An 18,703-nucleotide genomic window follows, 5' to 3' on the forward strand; every position below is an offset into this window, starting at 1 on the left:
AGAGAGAGAGAGAACAAATTCGGATGAGAAGAAACTATTGAGATTTGTGTGGGTATTAGTTACACAAAAGGGTAATGAAGTCTTTTTAACAAAATCATTGGAATGAGTTTCATGAAAGGATTTTCATTCAACTGGGCTCTAATTTAATGGCTTTTGGCCATTTGGGCATTTTCCCTTGAATTTAAAATTGAAGCTCGAGACTATCTCTAACTCTTGGTTTAAAACTTATAATATGTTTAGCTTTGTGAAATTTAATCTCCAACCCACTATCAAAGTTGACCTAAAATAGGATTTACCTAAAATGTGTCATATTTTAACTCAACCAAATAGGACCAAAACTTATAATTGATGAGTGAGTGGGTGTCTGCTAGCTAGTGTCATAGTTTATTAATATAAAACAATTAATGATTAAAATATGTTTGAGTTTTTACTCAATTTAAGATTAAACAATGATATAATTAAAATAGGTTTGGATCTTGACTCTATGGGTTAGAGATGCAAAACCTATATAAATATTTGTAGGTTTGGTTGGCCTAAAATTTGAATTTAGGTTTGAGTTATAGACCAATAGTTAGAGATGTCCTCATATGGTAAAGTTGGTCGAGTGGCATATTTCCAGGAGCAATCTCCAAACTGAACATGTAACGTAAGAAACTTTTAGCAAACAACCAATTCAATCACATATTAGATGTTTGATGTCGTAGATACTCCAAAGTCCGAAGGGATCCAGTGACCAAACCCTTTTCTTTTTTGTGGATTGAAATTACACTACAAAAATCAGACATAGCTGGTTTTCTTGCGAAATCTATTCAGCAAAGTTTGGATACGTGGCCCCTCAATTAAGCCGGTTAAGCTCCATTAAAACCTTTAAAGAGTAGCACTGGACCTACTAGCGTCGCAAGCCTTTGTCATCAATAATAGGAATTGGAGTGGCTAAAATAAAGCAAAGAGCTATCTTTGTCATATAATTGACTGCATAATTAGGATTCATGTCTAGTATTCAATTCTCAACTCCTACTCATTTATGACCAACATGTTTGAAGGTCATTTAAGTTCAATGCCTACATCAGAAGATAATATTACTCCGGGTCGTGATAGTGAGAAGCTCTAGTGGAGATGCGGATTGAAATAAAGACAGGCTCTCTCGGCCCAATCGCAACTAGTTAGAACATTGGTGTTAGACTATTAGTAATATTAGACCTGTAAATGGAGCGGATCGACTTAAATCAAGATTCAGATCCAAAATTTATCCGGATCCGTAATAGAAATATTGGATCCGGATCCGACTTGTTACCCGCGGATCATTGATAGCTCGATTCAAATCCGAATTTGGCGGGTTAACTGATACCCGACCCGTTAATTCAATCCGTTTATAATAATAAATATTTTCAAATTTTAAATAATAATTTTTTAATTTTATCATAAATTTTCATAACACTAATGAAATATTATAATAAAATAAAGGTTTATATCAAAAGTTAAATTACATGACCAAAATACTTCTTAATAGTAAACTAATATAATCAAAATACTAGACCTCCAATGTTTTTAGCAAAGAGCATAAAAAAAACATAGACATCAGTAACCTTCAACTTCATCAAATCATACTTTAGACGCAATTTGGACGTTTAACTTATCCAAATAATTATTATATTATTTAATATTTATCAATAATTTTATATTTATAAAAATATTATTTAATTATTTTAAAACGGATCTGGGTCCTTAACGGATCGGATCAACCTCGATCCATTTAATAAACGGGTTAACGGATCCGAGTCTTTAACGGATCAACGGGTCAAATTTTTTATCTAAATCCATTTAAAAACCACGGATTCGGAGCGGGTCCGGATCAAGATCCGGTCCATTTACATGTATAATTAGTATGTGACCTTATGCCTAAGTGAACAGGCCGGGCTGCATCAGCCCAATCCCCACGGGTAGGCTTGTAGTTTGGCTATCTAACCCCAAAAAAAACGTTTGAAAGTAAACGATAGTAGTCAAACTTTCATTTTCTACTAACAAGAAAGAAAATCTAGAAAGGTAACGTTTCCAAATTCTTAACTTCAAAAAAGCCAAGTGAAGCTCATTGACTTGTCCCATTCTAAAGACCCCTCTAATCCAAAGTCTTTAGGCTGTAGGTTCTTTCCTTTTTCTTTTCTTTTTTCTGTTTCTACAATAGACACTACGATGTCGTTTTGCACACGCAATTGTGTTCATTCGACTTTAATTTCATAAGAAGACAGTTGAGATGGGCCTAGTGGGCCTTACGACCATGTTACCATTCTTGCACGAGTCAACATGTAGGACCATCCGCGATAACCTCTTTAGCCGCCGGTCCTTATCTTGGGGACTCATTGGAAATTTGGAATTATGCTTCCTCCTCCTCCTCCTTCTTCTTCCAATTTCTTTGGCCATATATGGAGAAATGATTTTTTGTTTGGTACAAATATTAAGGGATGAATTATTGTGTCAATTTATTGCAATATTTGGGGTATTTTAGATTAATTGAAACAGCTACACCACGTAGTTTCTAGTGTTCTATAATAATATTGTTGATCAAACTCATTTTCATTCTAGAACCATGAGACTATATACTATACTTTTAGCCATTGTAACTATCAACTAACGCATTGTAATTTGTATGTTTGTCACATCCCTAAGTAAGAAATCCCGTAACTACAAAGCAATGCAGATTGTTTTGTTTTTAACTCGATAGAGTGCACCAAAATTTGTATCCGTCATTTTATTACTTGTGGGACGAGTTCACGGCCTCACCTCCTCATGAACGAAACAAACTGTCTAAACACGTACTCTACTCGTAGATCCCATGAGAGAAAGAAAGAACTACATGTATATTTATACGCAGTGGCGGAGCCAGGATTTAAACCTTAGGGGAGCCGAGATATAAAACATGATAGTAGAATAAAACAATTGAATAAACTATACATCAATGATAATAAATTACAAAATATTGTAGATTTAATTAATATTATCGTATTTCCTTCTATAAATTAGGTGTAATTAATACACATTAAGTCTTGTTATTTTCTCTTTTTTGTTCTTTCGTTGACATTGTTACTGATTAAGGGGGGTTTCATGAATGAATTTACACCAAATTACTACAATTATAGGAGGTTTATATGGTGATTAATTGGAGATTGATAATGCTAAGGGGTCCAAACCCCTTCATTGCATAATGTAGTTCCGTCCCTGTTTATACGTGCAAAAAATGGAAGACCAAGACCCAAGAGGCTAATTAAGAACATAAATGAAAATGACGAATTTAATCACTAGCGGTAGTAGCAGGCTTGGTAAGGCATGTGGTTGGTGATCGATGCATGCGAATAATCTGTATTACATAAATGCGAGGATGAAACTTCACCAACGATTTTCTAACCTACTCGATTGAGAAGGCGAGGATCGTTGAGCTTTCAGGTCTCTGTGCACCACAAAATCTTAAGGTAGCTTAGCTTAGCTTTCTCTAATCTTTCCAGAAGAAGAAGCTTTCATCTCGATCATGCATGCTTGATTGCTTATGGTCCTCGATCGATCCATTTTAAACGATCTCCAGCCACGTAAAAATTAGAGATTTCAGTCTCATTATGATGTTTGGAGATATTTGTTACTTAAGAAGTTAAGATGGTTAATATGTCCACAGACCTATTTAGAGGTCCCCCCGATCTAACAACATAGCAATTTGACGGGCCCCGTCATTGAATTCTCAAAATTATGGAGAGACTCTTAACCAACGCATGCGCGTCACGCCACGTAACTTCTCATTTGTATAAAGACATACGTCAAATGGACCGAGAGAGTAAGAAGATTGCATGTCGTATTATTTATTTACGTAAACAATCAAATGTTTGAATGCATACATCTAATGAAACCACATTTAGCGGAAGTCAATTATAACTTTCTAGGGTTAGCCGTTTTGTAAAAGGACATTTCACGCATCAAACACATTTTTCTACTAGTTAATAAACTCATCTTTCTTAAGTTTAAGCCAATATGAAGAAGAAATTGAAAATCAAAATTGTTGAAATCTTTTACACTTTTACGGTCTCATGTACAACATGATCGAATAACTTATATTTACGAGTAAACACTAGAAGAAGTGAGAGCATAACATCATATTATACCCCATGTCAAATCTCTGGTTAACACTACTATCATTGCATTATCTTCTAATCTCATCAAGTGATGAATCCAGCCAAACTATTTTTAACAAAAAACTTGTAGAGTAAAACAGTGTATATAATTAATTTTCAAGATTTGTATTACTAATTTCAATCCAATAGCTTAGTACCATTTTGTCTAGTGACATTAGTTTCCTCTCTATAAGTGGAAGGTCGTAAGTTCGACTCACGATAGACTCGTTGTAGCATTTTAGTTGTTTGTCTGATAAAAAAAATAAATCAATCCAATAGTGTTCACATGGTTACTAACTTACCAAATAAAACTTTGCTCAACCATCCTTAAATTTACATACAATGGTTGAAGCAAAACAACTTTACTTAAAAAGAATATTCCCCCATTACATGATTTACATATGAATGTGCCTAAACCAGCCTCCTAGCCCTAATCTCATGGGTAAAAAGGTATTTTAATATTTTTTTTTTATTCTCATGAACTTGCCTACGATCTATGTTTTTCATGGATTATAGGCTTTAATTTTTTGTTATTTCCCTGTTTGGAAGTTTAATTTAGCTTATAATCTATTACCTATATGATTATAGGCTCGCTTTGTTTTTTGAAGTGAGCGAGAAATGTGTAAGGAGAATATTGTTCTACATGAATCAAATGATCTTATTTGTTCTGTGTACGCAAGACAGTGAATCGATTTATAATATAATATATATTTTTGATAGAATGAAGTATCATTTAACCTAAAATGGAAAAAGACCTTTCAAAAAAAAAAAGAAAAAAAATAATCCATGACAATGATATGCTTCTAGAAGATATACGACAGCTCCAGCAGGATAACGAGCGAAACTTGGTCGAAATAATAATAATTTTTCCTCATCTGTTTATTAAATTTTATATAATTTCTACTATGTTTAGCTAACGACAGCAATATTTTAGTTGTGTGGAATGCCGTCTGGAGGAGGAGAATTAAAACAATGTCGTTAAATAATTAGATGATCAATGACGTCGTTTTCTTATTTGTCATTTTTTATTCGGCCTGAACCTATTTAAAAAGTGGCTGGACCCACGACTCATCTTCTAGAAGAAAAAGAAACGGACCGGCCCCATTTTAATTTATATCATTTTGCTTTATTTCATTTTCTTATTCACATAGATTTGTTCATTTACTTATTAGGAGCATCCACTTGTGTGTAAAAAAACTTGTGCGTCAACTTTATGAATTTAGATGATGTGATTAGAAGTACTATCTGTCATATTATTGTCATGGTTGGGAATAAGAGCTTTTTACACAGTAAATCTCAAAAAAAAAAAAACCTCTTCCAATAATGTATACCAAAAATATCAACATATATGTAAAGATAACATCTCATTACATTGACAACAAGAAATAATTGACGTTAAAACCAATAGTCCATATAAACGATATCATAACCACGACACACCCAATGACACCCTCTTACCAAAACCTTAAACCTTTAATCAAAGATGAGGGACAACTGAACCCAATAAATCGAACTAAAAACTTATAAAAAGCCAAAAAAAATGAAAATAAATAAATAAACAGACCCATACCTATGCCCGAAAAGAGCCAAAGCCTGACCAATACCCATTGGACCTCAAGGAACAAGCCACCCAGAAGCATGACCTAAAAGATTGTTGCAATCTAGTTACAGCTCCGGCGTTCCACCGCCAGGGTCGCCACCACCCAAGGAGCACCACCGTCCTGGACCACCTCAAAGAGGCAACACACCACTTTAACATCAATAACAAAACAAGACATGGAAACCTGACCTAGATCGCTATACAATCCAGACATGCCATCACCACCACGCTTTCCCCATCTCATCGCACCGCCTTTCCATATGCACACTGCCCCATTGAACTAGTATGAACAATGGCTCTTGACCGGGGACAAAACCTCCCTATCGGATTAACGCCGCACTGTAACACATGTCGTCCAACAACCCCTCAGTCTGCACACATGAGAAACCTCCCTTTCTTGTTCCACCGCCAACATCCTACTAGGCTCAACCACCATTTGATCGTCGGGTTAAACTCCTGCCCTGCGACAACGTCATCAGACCAAGGACTAAAATTTCGACGCTTAAAAAAATGGATATTTCGAAGAAAATATCAAAAAATAAATATGGAAAGAGGATAAATATTATGAGCAACTATATATTTTAAAAGGAACATATAATAACAAAATAGCATCATAGTGTAGATGGTTGAGGCGTTGAGACTTCCATTGGGCAACCAAGGTTCAGAACTTGTCTTTGTGCCTTGTACGTATTTTGTGCAAATTTCACAAAAATTTCTAAATTTACCCTTGAGTTCTAACAAAAATGTCGTGGTTTTCGTGAAACTATCGGGAATTTCGCATAATATAGCAAAATATCAAATATCTCAGACGATATGTTCATGGAATGGCAAAAATATATCGCCACATTGAAAAAACGAAAATATCACCAAAATATCGGGGATATAATTGATTTTTCGGTCCTTGCATCAGACGATGTGAGAAACTTCTAAATTTGTCTTGAGTTCTAAAGAAAATGTCGTGGTTTTCGCAAAGATATTGAGAATTTCGCATAATATCACAAAATATCAAATATCTCGGACGATATATTTATGGAACAACAAAGATATATCGCCACACTAAACAAACGAAAATATCACCAAAATATCGGGGATATAATTGATTTTTCAGTCCTTGCATCAGACAATGTGAGAAACGATTTTGTATCCAAAAAAAAATGTGAGAAACGATTTCTGAAATCTTAAGCGAAAAGAGTTCGGGAAAATATACTTCTAAAAGAAAATATCTTTCTTTAAAAATATCTTTTCTTTTACGGAGTGTAAAAAAAAAACAGGTTTAGATGAAAGAAGTACACTCCACGCGCGTACCGCGCAGTTGAAATACGCTTACACAGTAATGGGGTCATACTGGATTTGTCTATAAAACCCACACGAAGGCCACGCCCAGCCCTCCCTCCAACTCTCTCTCTCTCTCTCTCTCTAAAAATCGCCGTTACAGCTCCGGTGGGAGTTCTCGAAGATTCTCAACAAAATTGACACCGCCCGGCCCTTCTACGAATCTCTTTCCGGTACGTCTCCTAATGCTTAATCAATTTCACTGTCTCTATTCTTGTTTCTTTTCAATTGCATACGCTTTTTGCTCGGAGAAGTAGGAAGAAAGATTGGGAATCTATGGTTTTTGGTATAGCGGAAGATACATGTGTGCTTGTGCTTACAGATCTGTCGCCGTTTTGATTTCTGGCTCATTTGGCTTTGTCCAAAGCAATTTTCCGGTGAACGGAAAAGAATTGGGGATGTAGAAATGTCTAGAACTCTAGATGATTGATTGAATTGTAAGGAAAACTATTGTATGGCGTTTTTGTGAGAAATTAGTGCATGCTTGGCTTGATGAAACTTAAAAGTTTAGCTATTAGGAGGTATGTATGTATGAGGTTGGGTTTTTCGGGGCGATTTTAGTGTTTGGTGATACTCGAGTTTGAGAATTGTTTCGGTTAGGTTGTAGTTGAGCTCATGCCGGAAGGTCTTATCCTAAGCGTGTGGATGGTAGTGAGATGTGTAGGCTTGCATTGGAGTACTTAACTATGCCGTAGGTCTTGAAAAGGGGTATAGTGAATCCCTTATTTCAGATCTATAGAAGAAAACCGTAAAAGTTGTTATTTCTTTCGTGCCTGATGGAGAAATTGAAGCAATCGTGAGGAGAGGGGGAACGACGGAGGCTGAGTGATATTGCCATGCGGGGGTGCTAGTTGTCATAACTCATAACTGGTTTTTTCTTACAATTCATTCTAGAGTTTCCTTTAGCAACCATGTTTTACTTCCGGAAGTTTGTTAGTAATATCGAGTTTTAAATTTTGAGGTTCATAGGACTTCGGAATCCTAGAAAAATCAAGAATGGGGTTAAAGACTTAAAGTTAATGGTAGAGGATTGTTTATGAAAGCAGGTAGCTTCAGGGATCTGGTATTAATTGGTTTCATATCTTATCTCAGGTGGAAGAATCAAATTGGAAGAACAGAAAGATGGAAATGAAGCAATACTATGCACATGAATGGAAGTCCATCTCAGGTGCAGCAGCTGATTCCGATAATTCTAAAGGCGGCTTTGACTGCAACATCTGCTTAGACTTTGCAAATGAGCCTGTGGTCACTCTCTGTGGCCATCTGTACTGCTGGCCTTGCATCTACAAATGGCTTCGCGTCCAGAGCGCCTCCCTTGCTTCTGATGAATGCCCCCAGTGCCCTGTTTGCAAGACTGAGATATCACACACCACCATGGTCCCACTCTATGGCCGTGGTGGCCAAACAACGTCAGAACCTGAGCTTAAAGGAAAGGCACCCTCCCTGGGAATAATAGTACCTCCCAGACCATCAGCATGGGATGCACAAGCTCTTGTATCTAACTCACCTCGTGATGTTCAGCAACTTCCATATCGTAACCCATATCAGAGCCAACAATACAGCTCTCATCCCTACAGCAGTTATGAGGAACATTCTTCCTCACCACTGCTTAGCCCTGGAGGCACAACGTTATCTGGTATCAACCACCCAATGGCTGGTCTGTTTGGGGAGATGGTTTACGCAAGGGTGTTTGGAAATTCTGAGAGCTTATACGCCTACCCAAATTCGTACCACCTTACAGGCAGTAGTAGTCCAAGGATGAGAAGGCACGAGATGCAGGCAGAAAAGTCGCTAAATAGAATTTCTATCTTCCTCTTCTGTTGCTTTCTTTTGTGCCTTATCGTGTTCTGAATATAGTGTAGTATATAGGTTATCCTCCCTCTCCCCCCAGCCATTTTGTATACTGTATGAAAGGTATGAACGTCCTCTTGAATATAAATAGATGAGATGAGATGTGCATTATATGAGTAATATTAGAGCTTTTGTTGAGAACTTATACATTTCCATTTCGAGCTTGGTTCTGTGACCTACTTAAGCTCTCCTGCTATTGTTTAGCTTTGCTGGTTCATCACAGATTACGTGATTCGAAAATACGATGAGGATATCATCAAGAACCACATGTTGATGGTTATTCTCAATATTGAGAGACATTGAGAATAGATCCAAAAGAATATCACGAGGCTAAACAACACAAAATCCTGAGAAGACGCTCATTAGTCCACTGATCTAGGACTCTAGATGCAAGTTGTTCTTGTTCCCTGGCCACAGCAAACCTGGGTCCTAGTTATCCAAGATGCAGAAGTCCATAGTGGTCCTGTGGCAATCAAACTGGTTTTGGTTGCTTTTAGAGGAGGGTCCAGACTCCATACCCATCCATAGAGGTCATAGAGAAACAAGAAGACATCTTTGTCAAGCCAACTGGGGTCACAAGCAATCTTCACAATCACAGATACAGATTCCATAGCAAATTTAGCTACAGGTCAATCAAAATTGAGCTCAACAGGATCAGAAGCAACTTCTTGGAAAGTAGGAAATGGAAATGGACATAGAAAGAGTTGGTGCTACATTACATCCCTACATGTTTGTGTACTAGTTCAACTTTGCTCTTTCTTCGTCCTCTTCTTCTTTGTGAAAATCATGATTCATGAATACCCTAATACCAGACAGTCTTTGTTCATTGGGAGTGAAATTTGCACACCCACGATTACAATACACATATCATGACCCACCTTTTGTCATGGAATTGTTAAAAATGTCCATGTTCTTGACTATTTGAAGAGAAAAAATTAGGGACAGTTTTCACATTTCATATTAAAAAATGGGCTAAAGAAAATGAATCAGGATGTGTGGGTTGTAATTGAGGATGTGTAAATTTCACTCACATTGTTCGTTTGGTAAAGTTCTTTACAAGCACTTGTAGTCAGCCTCACTTTTGCATCTAATGGATAGGCTTTGGGAGATTGCTTGTGAGGTGCATGAGGTGCTCACCAATATACCTAACTATCAAATTTAATCAATGTTTCTAAACCAAAGGTGTTAGCAACCAAACTATGTGATTCTTCATTTCTTTGTTTGTTAACCAAATATGTGATTCACCCTATTGCAATATGACTGTTGATGACATCTAAAGTTATCTAGAAAGTAATGAATCAGTTTTGAAGTTATCTATAACAAATTTAACAACATTTCCTAATAACATTATATATGATTGGAACCGTTGATAAACAATTGCAATCATGTAGTTTTGTTGTCCAAGAGTGAATAAACCATATGATTATAATTTTAGTGCATTTACTTTCAATCAAGACAACTTGCTTTCTAAAGAATTGGGTTGTCAACATCTATTCCACTTGATGCGTAAGCTATTGGTGGTGCATCAATTCGATTAATTAGGTTTGGGGAGTGGGATCTAGCACCTCAACGCATCAATCAAAACTAGCGGAAAGTTGGATACAACTTAAGGAAGAGACAAGAGCATAAATTATGCCTTACAATAATGCTAAATTTTCCTTTGATCCTTTTGAGGTTGAGGAGTTCAAAATTCGATTTAGTAGTTGAGGAGTATCTATTCGTTTGCAATATCTTTAACTAAACTATATTATTAGTGGACAACAATATCTGATTATGCATATAACGATTCATAACCAAAGAGAAAGAAGCTTTTGAGTCCCTTCATACACATTAATTAGACCCATCAACAAAATCCCGTATTTCCCATGGTAGGACCATCAAGCCAGCACAAAAAGAGGCCCAAATGAGAAGACATATATCCAAACCCAACTAGTATCACAAAGGGAGCGCTATCACACAAAAATATTTACAATATACTATTTTAAAGTCAGGAGCTTGCATTGTTCATGTTCCGAAAATTACGGTTTTGTCCTTGCTGCTGTAATTTTGTCATCAGTTTATATATAATTACAATACTGTTTTCGGTATGTTTAAAGTTACGTTTATGTCTTGATATGTTTTATTAATTATAAATTGTCACCAGAAAAGTCAAATCTCTCTCTCTCTCTCTCTCTCTCTCTCTCTGGTTTTCTCCCCTGCATTTATGCATGGTGATTGTGTCTAGTTTAACACTAAGTTGTGACATATTTTAAAGGGAAAATCGTCCCCGAAAAGTGTATCATTTGAGTTATTTTAAGTTTTGGTATCTCAACTTTACAAACTTCAAAATACAGTATCTCACGTTCCCCGACTTAAGATTGGTATTTGGAGACTTCAGCTCATGTCACATATGAATTCCAAATGACACATTAAATTTTCAGCGAAATAAAAAAGATACATTGAATCCAAAAGATGAACATGTAACACGTGGAAACATATCAAACTATTTATCTTTTATTATTGATCGTTATTTCACTTATTTGCAAAGAATTGTATCAAAGAGAAAGAAGACAAACTGGACTACAATAATTGGGCTCCTAGCCAGAGCAGTAGTCCTACTGCTACTGGGAATACGCAATACTGTACACATGAGTTTAAGACCTACTCGCCTTTATCGGGTTATCTTAGGGATACATCAATACATCACACTGTACATCATATCATCGATCGACCCGATCTTCTCCGACCAATGAACCAAAAAGCTAGCAGAAGCTTGAAGATCGGACATAATGGCCGGAAAATCCAACCATATGCCACTGCGCGCCAGACGACGTACTGGCCTGAATCTTCTTCAATCACATGCAACACTACTCTTCCGCTGCAAATACGTCTGCATACAAGTCTTGGCGTGCAGGCCGGTTGGTTCTCAAACCCTAAATTCAGCCAAGTCCTATTTTCACAAACTCCTAATGTATACTTGGGTTTTGATCCGTGCTAATTCCACCCCGAGCGACCAAAACTAAATTCGACCGGACCGGAGTGATGAAGATGAGACTACAATCACGACAAAGAGTATATATATATATATATATATATATATGCCCTATGTACACAGTACAGTACTGCCTTCAATTTTCACGCAACACCAGGTTTTAGGGTTTGCGACTTTGGGCTACATGTTAATAGTTTTAGACTTTAGTTCGGTGGATTAACTAATCAAAGCCCAAAGGTACTTAGTTTTTGAATCAAGCCAAGGCTTTATTAAACAATGCAAGTTTATCACTTTGATTCTCTTAATTTGTTCCCACTATCAATTGCAGCTGCATGTTCGGAGCCCATTGGTTTTGACTAGTTAGACTAACTATAAATCAGGCAATAAGAAAGTTGTATGACTCCATTGCCTACAGAGACGAAACCAGGATTTCAAAACAGTTTGGGTTAAATTTTCTTTTAATAAAAAATTCAAACTTTAATAAAATTAATGGTTTGTAATTTAAATAAAATCAGATTATGTATGTTTTATTATTACATATACAAAAAATAATTTAAATAATGCTTCATTTACTTTTTTTGGTTGATTATTTGTGCATCTATGTTCCGAAAAAACGCTGGCTGTTTGACTTCTTTTAAGCTTTTATATGGGCTAGTGCTTATATATCTCTTTATTTTATGTATCCCTAACCTATCCTATGTGAAAAGAAAAAGAAGTGTCTGGGCTACAGCCCTGAGAGGGTTCTACTATCCTCAGTCCCTGATTGCTTAGAATCTTCAGTGATTGCGCGAATAAGATTAGCATAATGGAAACTCAGCAACATTAGTATTCGGATGATGGCTTTAAACACAAACATCTATATATGTTCACCTTTCTATGTTAGGAACAAGCTGTTTCACCCACGTATAATTGCTAGTCTTAATTGTTTGTAATTTCCGTTTAGGGTTGTAAATATAGAAAAATGGTGTGTCAATAACACCACCCTTCCGGATATTACAATATATGCCTAATTTTCGGCAAGGGCTAGCTCTTTCTATAAGAATGAAAACAATCCGAGATCAGTGTGCAAACCTAGCAATGTTAGCTTTCTTTGAGAGAATTTAAGTAGGTGTATGACCTCACTTGGAGGGAAAATATAATCGATGACATATATATATATACGCAAAGCTTTTGAATCCAGACCATTTCATCATTAGGGTCAGAGTTCGCGGTCCTTGTTGTCTGGAATATGACTAGCGCGTAAACAATCAATCCTAATATATATTTCTCCCTTGATCTTGTTCCCATGGACTTACTAATCCCCAACCGGACCGGATTTCCAGTCCGACCACCTAACGGTCCTAAACAATCCGCTTTCCACTGCCCAATTTTCTACATTGTAATTGATGGATTAACAGTAGTCTTTCTCCCAAGCTATTCAAACACAGTGTTCTAATTTAAATAAATTGATCACTGTTAGTCCAGTCAATTGTTAGAAAATTTGTTTGACTACACGTGCCAAAATCCAATTGGAAATTATGCATTTCTATACCAGCATTTGCTTCTGTTACATCATCATCCATTTTTCAATACAATTTAATATAAGGTGTATTTTGTTCATTGGGAATAATCTTGGAGAGTTGCATGCACTTTGTTTAAATTTTTCGGGTCAATGTTGCATGCACTCAATAAACTTAAAGAAACAGCAAATGAAAGAAATATATAAAAGCGAAGCCAAAAGGAAACAATCCACCTTCCACGGCACTTGCTAGTAGTTTCCGAAAAGCTCAAAAGAATAGTAGCAGACTAAAAGAGAGCTTATATGGAACTGTGTGGAAAAACCATAAATAGAGAAAACAGCTCTATGTGTATGGATCAGGATATCTCGGAGGTGAACCATGGCACAAGCCAGAGCTCGAGGACGAGAAGCCCTGCCCCGTTTTTGTCTAAAACGTACGATTTGCTAGAGGAAGAAGAAGAGGAAGACAAAGATGGTGGCGGTAGGAGATCGATTGTGTCATGGAACGGAGAAGGAAATGGTTTTATAGTATGGTCTCCAGCTGAGTTCTCAGAGCTCTTGTTGCCTAAATACTTCAAGCACAATAACTTCTCCAGCTTTATTCGTCAGCTTAATACCTATGTGAGTAGTCTCAATTCCAGTCTTCCTAGCTCTGTCTTCATTTATATACAGAATGAAATTATCATACGCACAGATTGATCAATGGCTTATCTATATTTTTTTTCTTTTTTTTCCGATGATTAATGGCTTATATATGATTACTATTTCGATGATCGATATGAGGTTAATATATATATCTGTTAAACTTTTATCAGTGCTCAAGAACCCAGCACGCAATGTTATTGTTTGATTAATACTCGGAAAATTTTAGAAACTTCTTGAGTTTTCAAAATCTATGACAAGATTTAGCTGAAACAAATGTCAAATCAACAAGATCTAGGATTTGATCGAGCAAAGATTTCTGTGACGATGGTTTTTCTGTTTTGTGTATTAGCTCCAGGATACAAACAGTAGTCAAACTGAAAGAAATTAATCAATAATAATATTATGAAAAGTCAATAAATATGACAGTTTCTATTGGTCAAAATAATCCTGCTCGATCTGCAGACTATTGCACTAGTTTTTATTCTAAAAAAAAAAAAAATATATATATATATATATATATATATATATATATATATCCTACTGCATGCAGATACAGCCAATTCATTTGTGGTTGAACAGCGGTCATAAAACGTACACTGCTAGATCTTGTTCTTCGAATTCTAATATATGATAAAGTGATAACATATATACATAACCCGCTTCATGTAGTGATCATATTCATGCTAGCTAGCAGGAAGATGTAGCTCTCCAGTTTTGTCTAGTATAGTAGGATAGTCCATATACGAAAATTGTTGAATGTCTCAATATCCATAGGGATTCAAGAAAACATCACCAAAACGATGGGAGTTCAAACACGAGAAGTTCCAGAAGGGCTGCAGGCATATGCTAGTGGAGATCAATCGAAAGAAATGCGAACCGAGCGCTTTTCCGGTGTACCTAAAGGCTTCGGAAGAGAGCACTAGTGCTACTGGCGGGATTAACCGAAGCATGAGCAATGCAGCAGAACAAGAGAATCAGTCTCTGCTGCTAATGGAGGAGAACAAGAACCTAAGGAAGCAGAAAATGGAGCTTCAGATGCAACTTTCTCAGTTCAAAGCACTAGAAACTAAGCTGTTGGATTGTGTGGGTCAGTTTATGCAAGACCAACACAATCGATGACAGAAAATGGTACTAGCTAGCAGTGATATGAGAGTTTCCTAAGGTCTGTGTTGAATGTTACACCATGCATTCTGCTCGTTGATCCAATTCAAATCTTCAAAATCAAAAGTTGAATATGCCTGCTCTCTTTCGTGCCTTTTACTAGAAGGAAAAGATGAGGATATTAATTGATGACATTTTGTTGCGTCCTTCTAGGTTGGTATTATTTCACCTTCTAGGTCGAGTCTCCCTTGATCATGATGACTTGTCCATCCTTTACGTACCCTTCGTTCATTCATCAATTTCTACATATAACAATGTCTCGGCATAAGATATTGTTATATATATATATATATATATATATGTTGAAGAATAATATTCGAGTTTTCATATACGAACAGAACATACTAAAATGTCTCGGCATAAAGACGTTGATTATATGTACGTAGAATAATGCAAAAGTGAAACTAGTCTCAATTTCATTAAGTTCTAAGTACGAAAATGTCTGGACAGTCAGAACATTTGTAATACTATATATGAAAATATAGCTTGATATATAGTGATTTTGTATAGCTAAAGTTATCAATTGATACCAAATTTCTACATGAAAACTAGAATATCTCGAGTTGACGACATTGCTATATTTGTATCTCTACTGCTATAAAACGAGCGGTCTCTAAATCATCAAATTATGTTATGACAATACTAATCATATTAAATCGATTCAGATTATTAAGAACAAAAGTTAATATGGTAAATAAGAAAATAAAATAAATAAAGTATAGAGATAATTAAGGAGGGAAAAGTGGGTAATAGGTTATATAACCGGAGAGAATAACTGCGTTATCAAGACATTCTGAGCCCGTGGGTAAAACCGTAAAAGGCTAGTGTAGAGTAGTAGGAGAACTATCTTCTAGTTTCCATATCAGTCGAGGAAAATTGCATCATCAAGTAAAATTTGTGAGAATTATAGATTACTATTGGCCCAAAACAACGACAGGCCCAATAAGCCCAACTGTACGAAACATTTCACAGTGCTCTTAAACCCTTCTTCATCTTCGTCTCTCTGAAAACCCCTAAAACTCTTAACAAACACAGTCATGGATTCCAAGCTCTCCTTCGTCAAAACCCTAATCCAAAACGCGATCACGAGCAGATCCTACTATACTAGCCGCACCAAGAAGCCTACCCTCTACACGGTCATCAGTCCTCTCGGAGATAAGAAGCAAACCGTAACTCCAGAGCTCGACAACTGGGTCTCCAAAGGCAACAAGGTCAGCGTCGCCGAGCTCCACCGCATCATTCGTGACCTTCGCAAGCGCAAGCGCTTCTCTCAAGCCCTCGAGGTTTCAATATCTTTTAGATAACATTTACTGAGTTTTAATGTAACACTGGAGGTTTCAATATGTTTTTACATAAAATTTAGTGAGTTCTAGTTTAGAAAGAAGATATAAGAAGTGGGTTGTAATTTAACTTGGTTAATTTAGCTGGGTTTGTTTAGAATGTTGGATAGGGCACTTGATTTGGTTTTGGGAAGTTTAAATGAATTTGGAATAACAAAGTGTTATGAGTTGGGAATTTAGTTGTTTTGTAATGGTGTGCAGGTATCTGAGTGGATGAATGAGAAGAGTGTGTACAAGTTTAGGTCGAGTGAGCATGCTGTGCAGCTGGATTTGATAGGCAGGGTTCGGGGGTTTGTTTCGGCAGAAGAGTATTTCACTAAGTTGGAGGATGAAGATAAGGACTGTAGGACATATGGTGCACTTTTGAATTGCTATGTGCGGCAGCTCCAGACAGAGAAGTCTCTTGCTCATTTGCGCAAAATGCAGGAGCTGGGGTTTGCGTCTTCGCCTCTTGATTACAATGGGATCATGTGTTTGTATACGAATAGTGGTCAGCATGAGAAGGTCCCTGGTGTGCTGGCTGAGATGAAGGAGAATAATGTCTCTCCTGACAATTTCAGCTACAGAATCTGCATCAACTCTTATGGTGTGAGGTCGGATCTTGAAGGAGTCGAAAAGGTTTTGAAAGAAATGGAGGGGCAGCCTCACATCGTCATGGACTGGAATACTTATGCTGTTGTTGCTGATTTCTACATGAAGGCGGGCCAAACCAACAAGGCGATTGAAGCCTTAAAGATGTCGGAAGAGAGGTTGGATACGGAAAGTGGGCTTGGCTACAATTTTTTGATTTCACTGTATGCGAATATGGGGAATAAGGATGAAGTTTTGAGGTTATGGGGTCTTGAGAAGAGTGCTTGTAAGAGATGCATAAATAGGGATTATATATGCATGTTGGTGTCTCTGGTGAAGCTGGGTGAGTTTGAAGAGGCTGAGATGGTACTGAAGGAATGGGATATGTCTGGAAACTGTTACGATTTTCGAGTGCCACAGACTGTTGTAGTAGGGTACTCAGCAAAGGGGTTGCATGAGAGAGCAGAAGCTCTGCTTGAAGACTTGATGGAGAAGGGAAAAGCAACCACCCTTAAATGCTGGGAATTAGTAGCTTCTGGATATGTCGCTAAGGGTGAGATGGAAAAAGCTTTCAAGTGCGTGAACGTTGCTCTCAGTGTGTGGACAGAGAAAGGACGGAGACCCAACGATAGTTTGTTCACAACCATACTGAGTTGGCTTGGTGATGAACGCAGTGTTGAAGTTGTAGAAGTTTTTGTTGGATCATTGAGGAAGGTTATGCCAGTGAACAAGCCAATGTATCATGCATTGTTAAAGGCATATATAAGAGGTGGTGAAGAAGTAAGTACTATAGTGGATCGTATGAAGACTGACAAAATAGATCATGACAAAGAAACAGGCAAGATCCTTGACATGAGGCCAACCTAGTTCTGATACCCGAAATTGAGCCTGCCTCTTTTTTCAGGTGAACCATAATTGCTTGTTCGTTCAGGATGTTAGAACCATGGAAATTGTAGTATGTCTGCATTGATAAGAATGGAATCAAGCCATTTTGTAAAACAAAAGTTCAGTATAGATGCTCTTGTTTACAAGATATAAGGATATAAGATTTCTAAATTGAATATCATATATAAATCGCACCTGTGAGATATATAAATTGAACCGGTAACATACTATTACAGTGACTGAAATATCAGCATTGGATTGAACCGGTAAGTTGAAAATTATTAGATATATGCTAGATATATTTTCCAATGGAATTGGCAAATATTAAATTGAAAACAAAAACTCAGCTGACCTTGTCCTCACAAAGGGAAAAAGGGTTGGAATGTTATTTTAATTTTTGAATAATAAGGCTTTGTGTTGAAGGAAACCTAATTAGCGTAAGCTTGGTCAACCTAGGAATATATTATCTAGTTGAATAAGGAATGTATGCAGATTACAAATAGGGTTATGGCCCTTTGTGTATATCAGATTGTACTCTTGTATTCTTCTACAAATAGAGGGCTCATATTAAGAGTTTAAGACGCAAAGCATAACCGCCACATAACAACACCAGGAAATTCTGCTACATTGCAGTTTTGTCAAAGTGGAGTGTGAAGTTTGTACCCTTTTTTATGTCTGAACGGGCCTCTCTCTGTTTGT

The 18,703-nt window shown here is 36.8% G+C and overlaps 2 protein-coding genes and 1 pseudogene across 3 annotated transcripts; all 3 read left to right on the top strand.

The window, feature by feature from the left end:
* The first annotated feature begins 7,149 nt into the window (after positions 1–7,149).
* LOC101296550 (E3 ubiquitin-protein ligase RMA1H1-like) lies at positions 7,150–9,426 on the top strand. Its single transcript, XM_004293978.1, has 2 exons — positions 7,150–7,256; positions 8,176–9,426. Exon 2 carries the CDS (start codon positions 8,206–8,208, stop codon positions 8,932–8,934), a length of 729 nt encoding a protein of 242 aa, XP_004294026.1. The 5' UTR covers positions 7,150–7,256; positions 8,176–8,205; the 3' UTR covers positions 8,935–9,426.
* A 4,216-nt stretch (positions 9,427–13,642) lies between these two features.
* Positions 13,643–15,209, top strand: LOC101304080 (annotated as a pseudogene). Its single transcript, XR_184372.1, has 2 exons — positions 13,643–14,024; positions 14,823–15,209. The product of XR_184372.1 is annotated as a heat stress transcription factor B-2a-like (transcript).
* A 1,037-nt stretch (positions 15,210–16,246) lies between these two features.
* LOC101304370 (pentatricopeptide repeat-containing protein At4g21705, mitochondrial-like) lies at positions 16,247–17,986 on the top strand. Its single transcript, XM_004295583.1, has 2 exons — positions 16,247–16,492; positions 16,751–17,986. Exons 1-2 carry the CDS (start codon positions 16,247–16,249, stop codon positions 17,984–17,986), a joined length of 1,482 nt encoding a protein of 493 aa, XP_004295631.1.
* The last annotated feature ends 717 nt before the right edge of the window (positions 17,987–18,703 follow it).

This window comes from Fragaria vesca, linkage group LG3 (genome assembly GCF_000184155.1).
Source record: "Fragaria vesca subsp. vesca linkage group LG3, FraVesHawaii_1.0, whole genome shotgun sequence".
Taxonomy (NCBI): domain Eukaryota; kingdom Viridiplantae; phylum Streptophyta; class Magnoliopsida; order Rosales; family Rosaceae; genus Fragaria; species Fragaria vesca.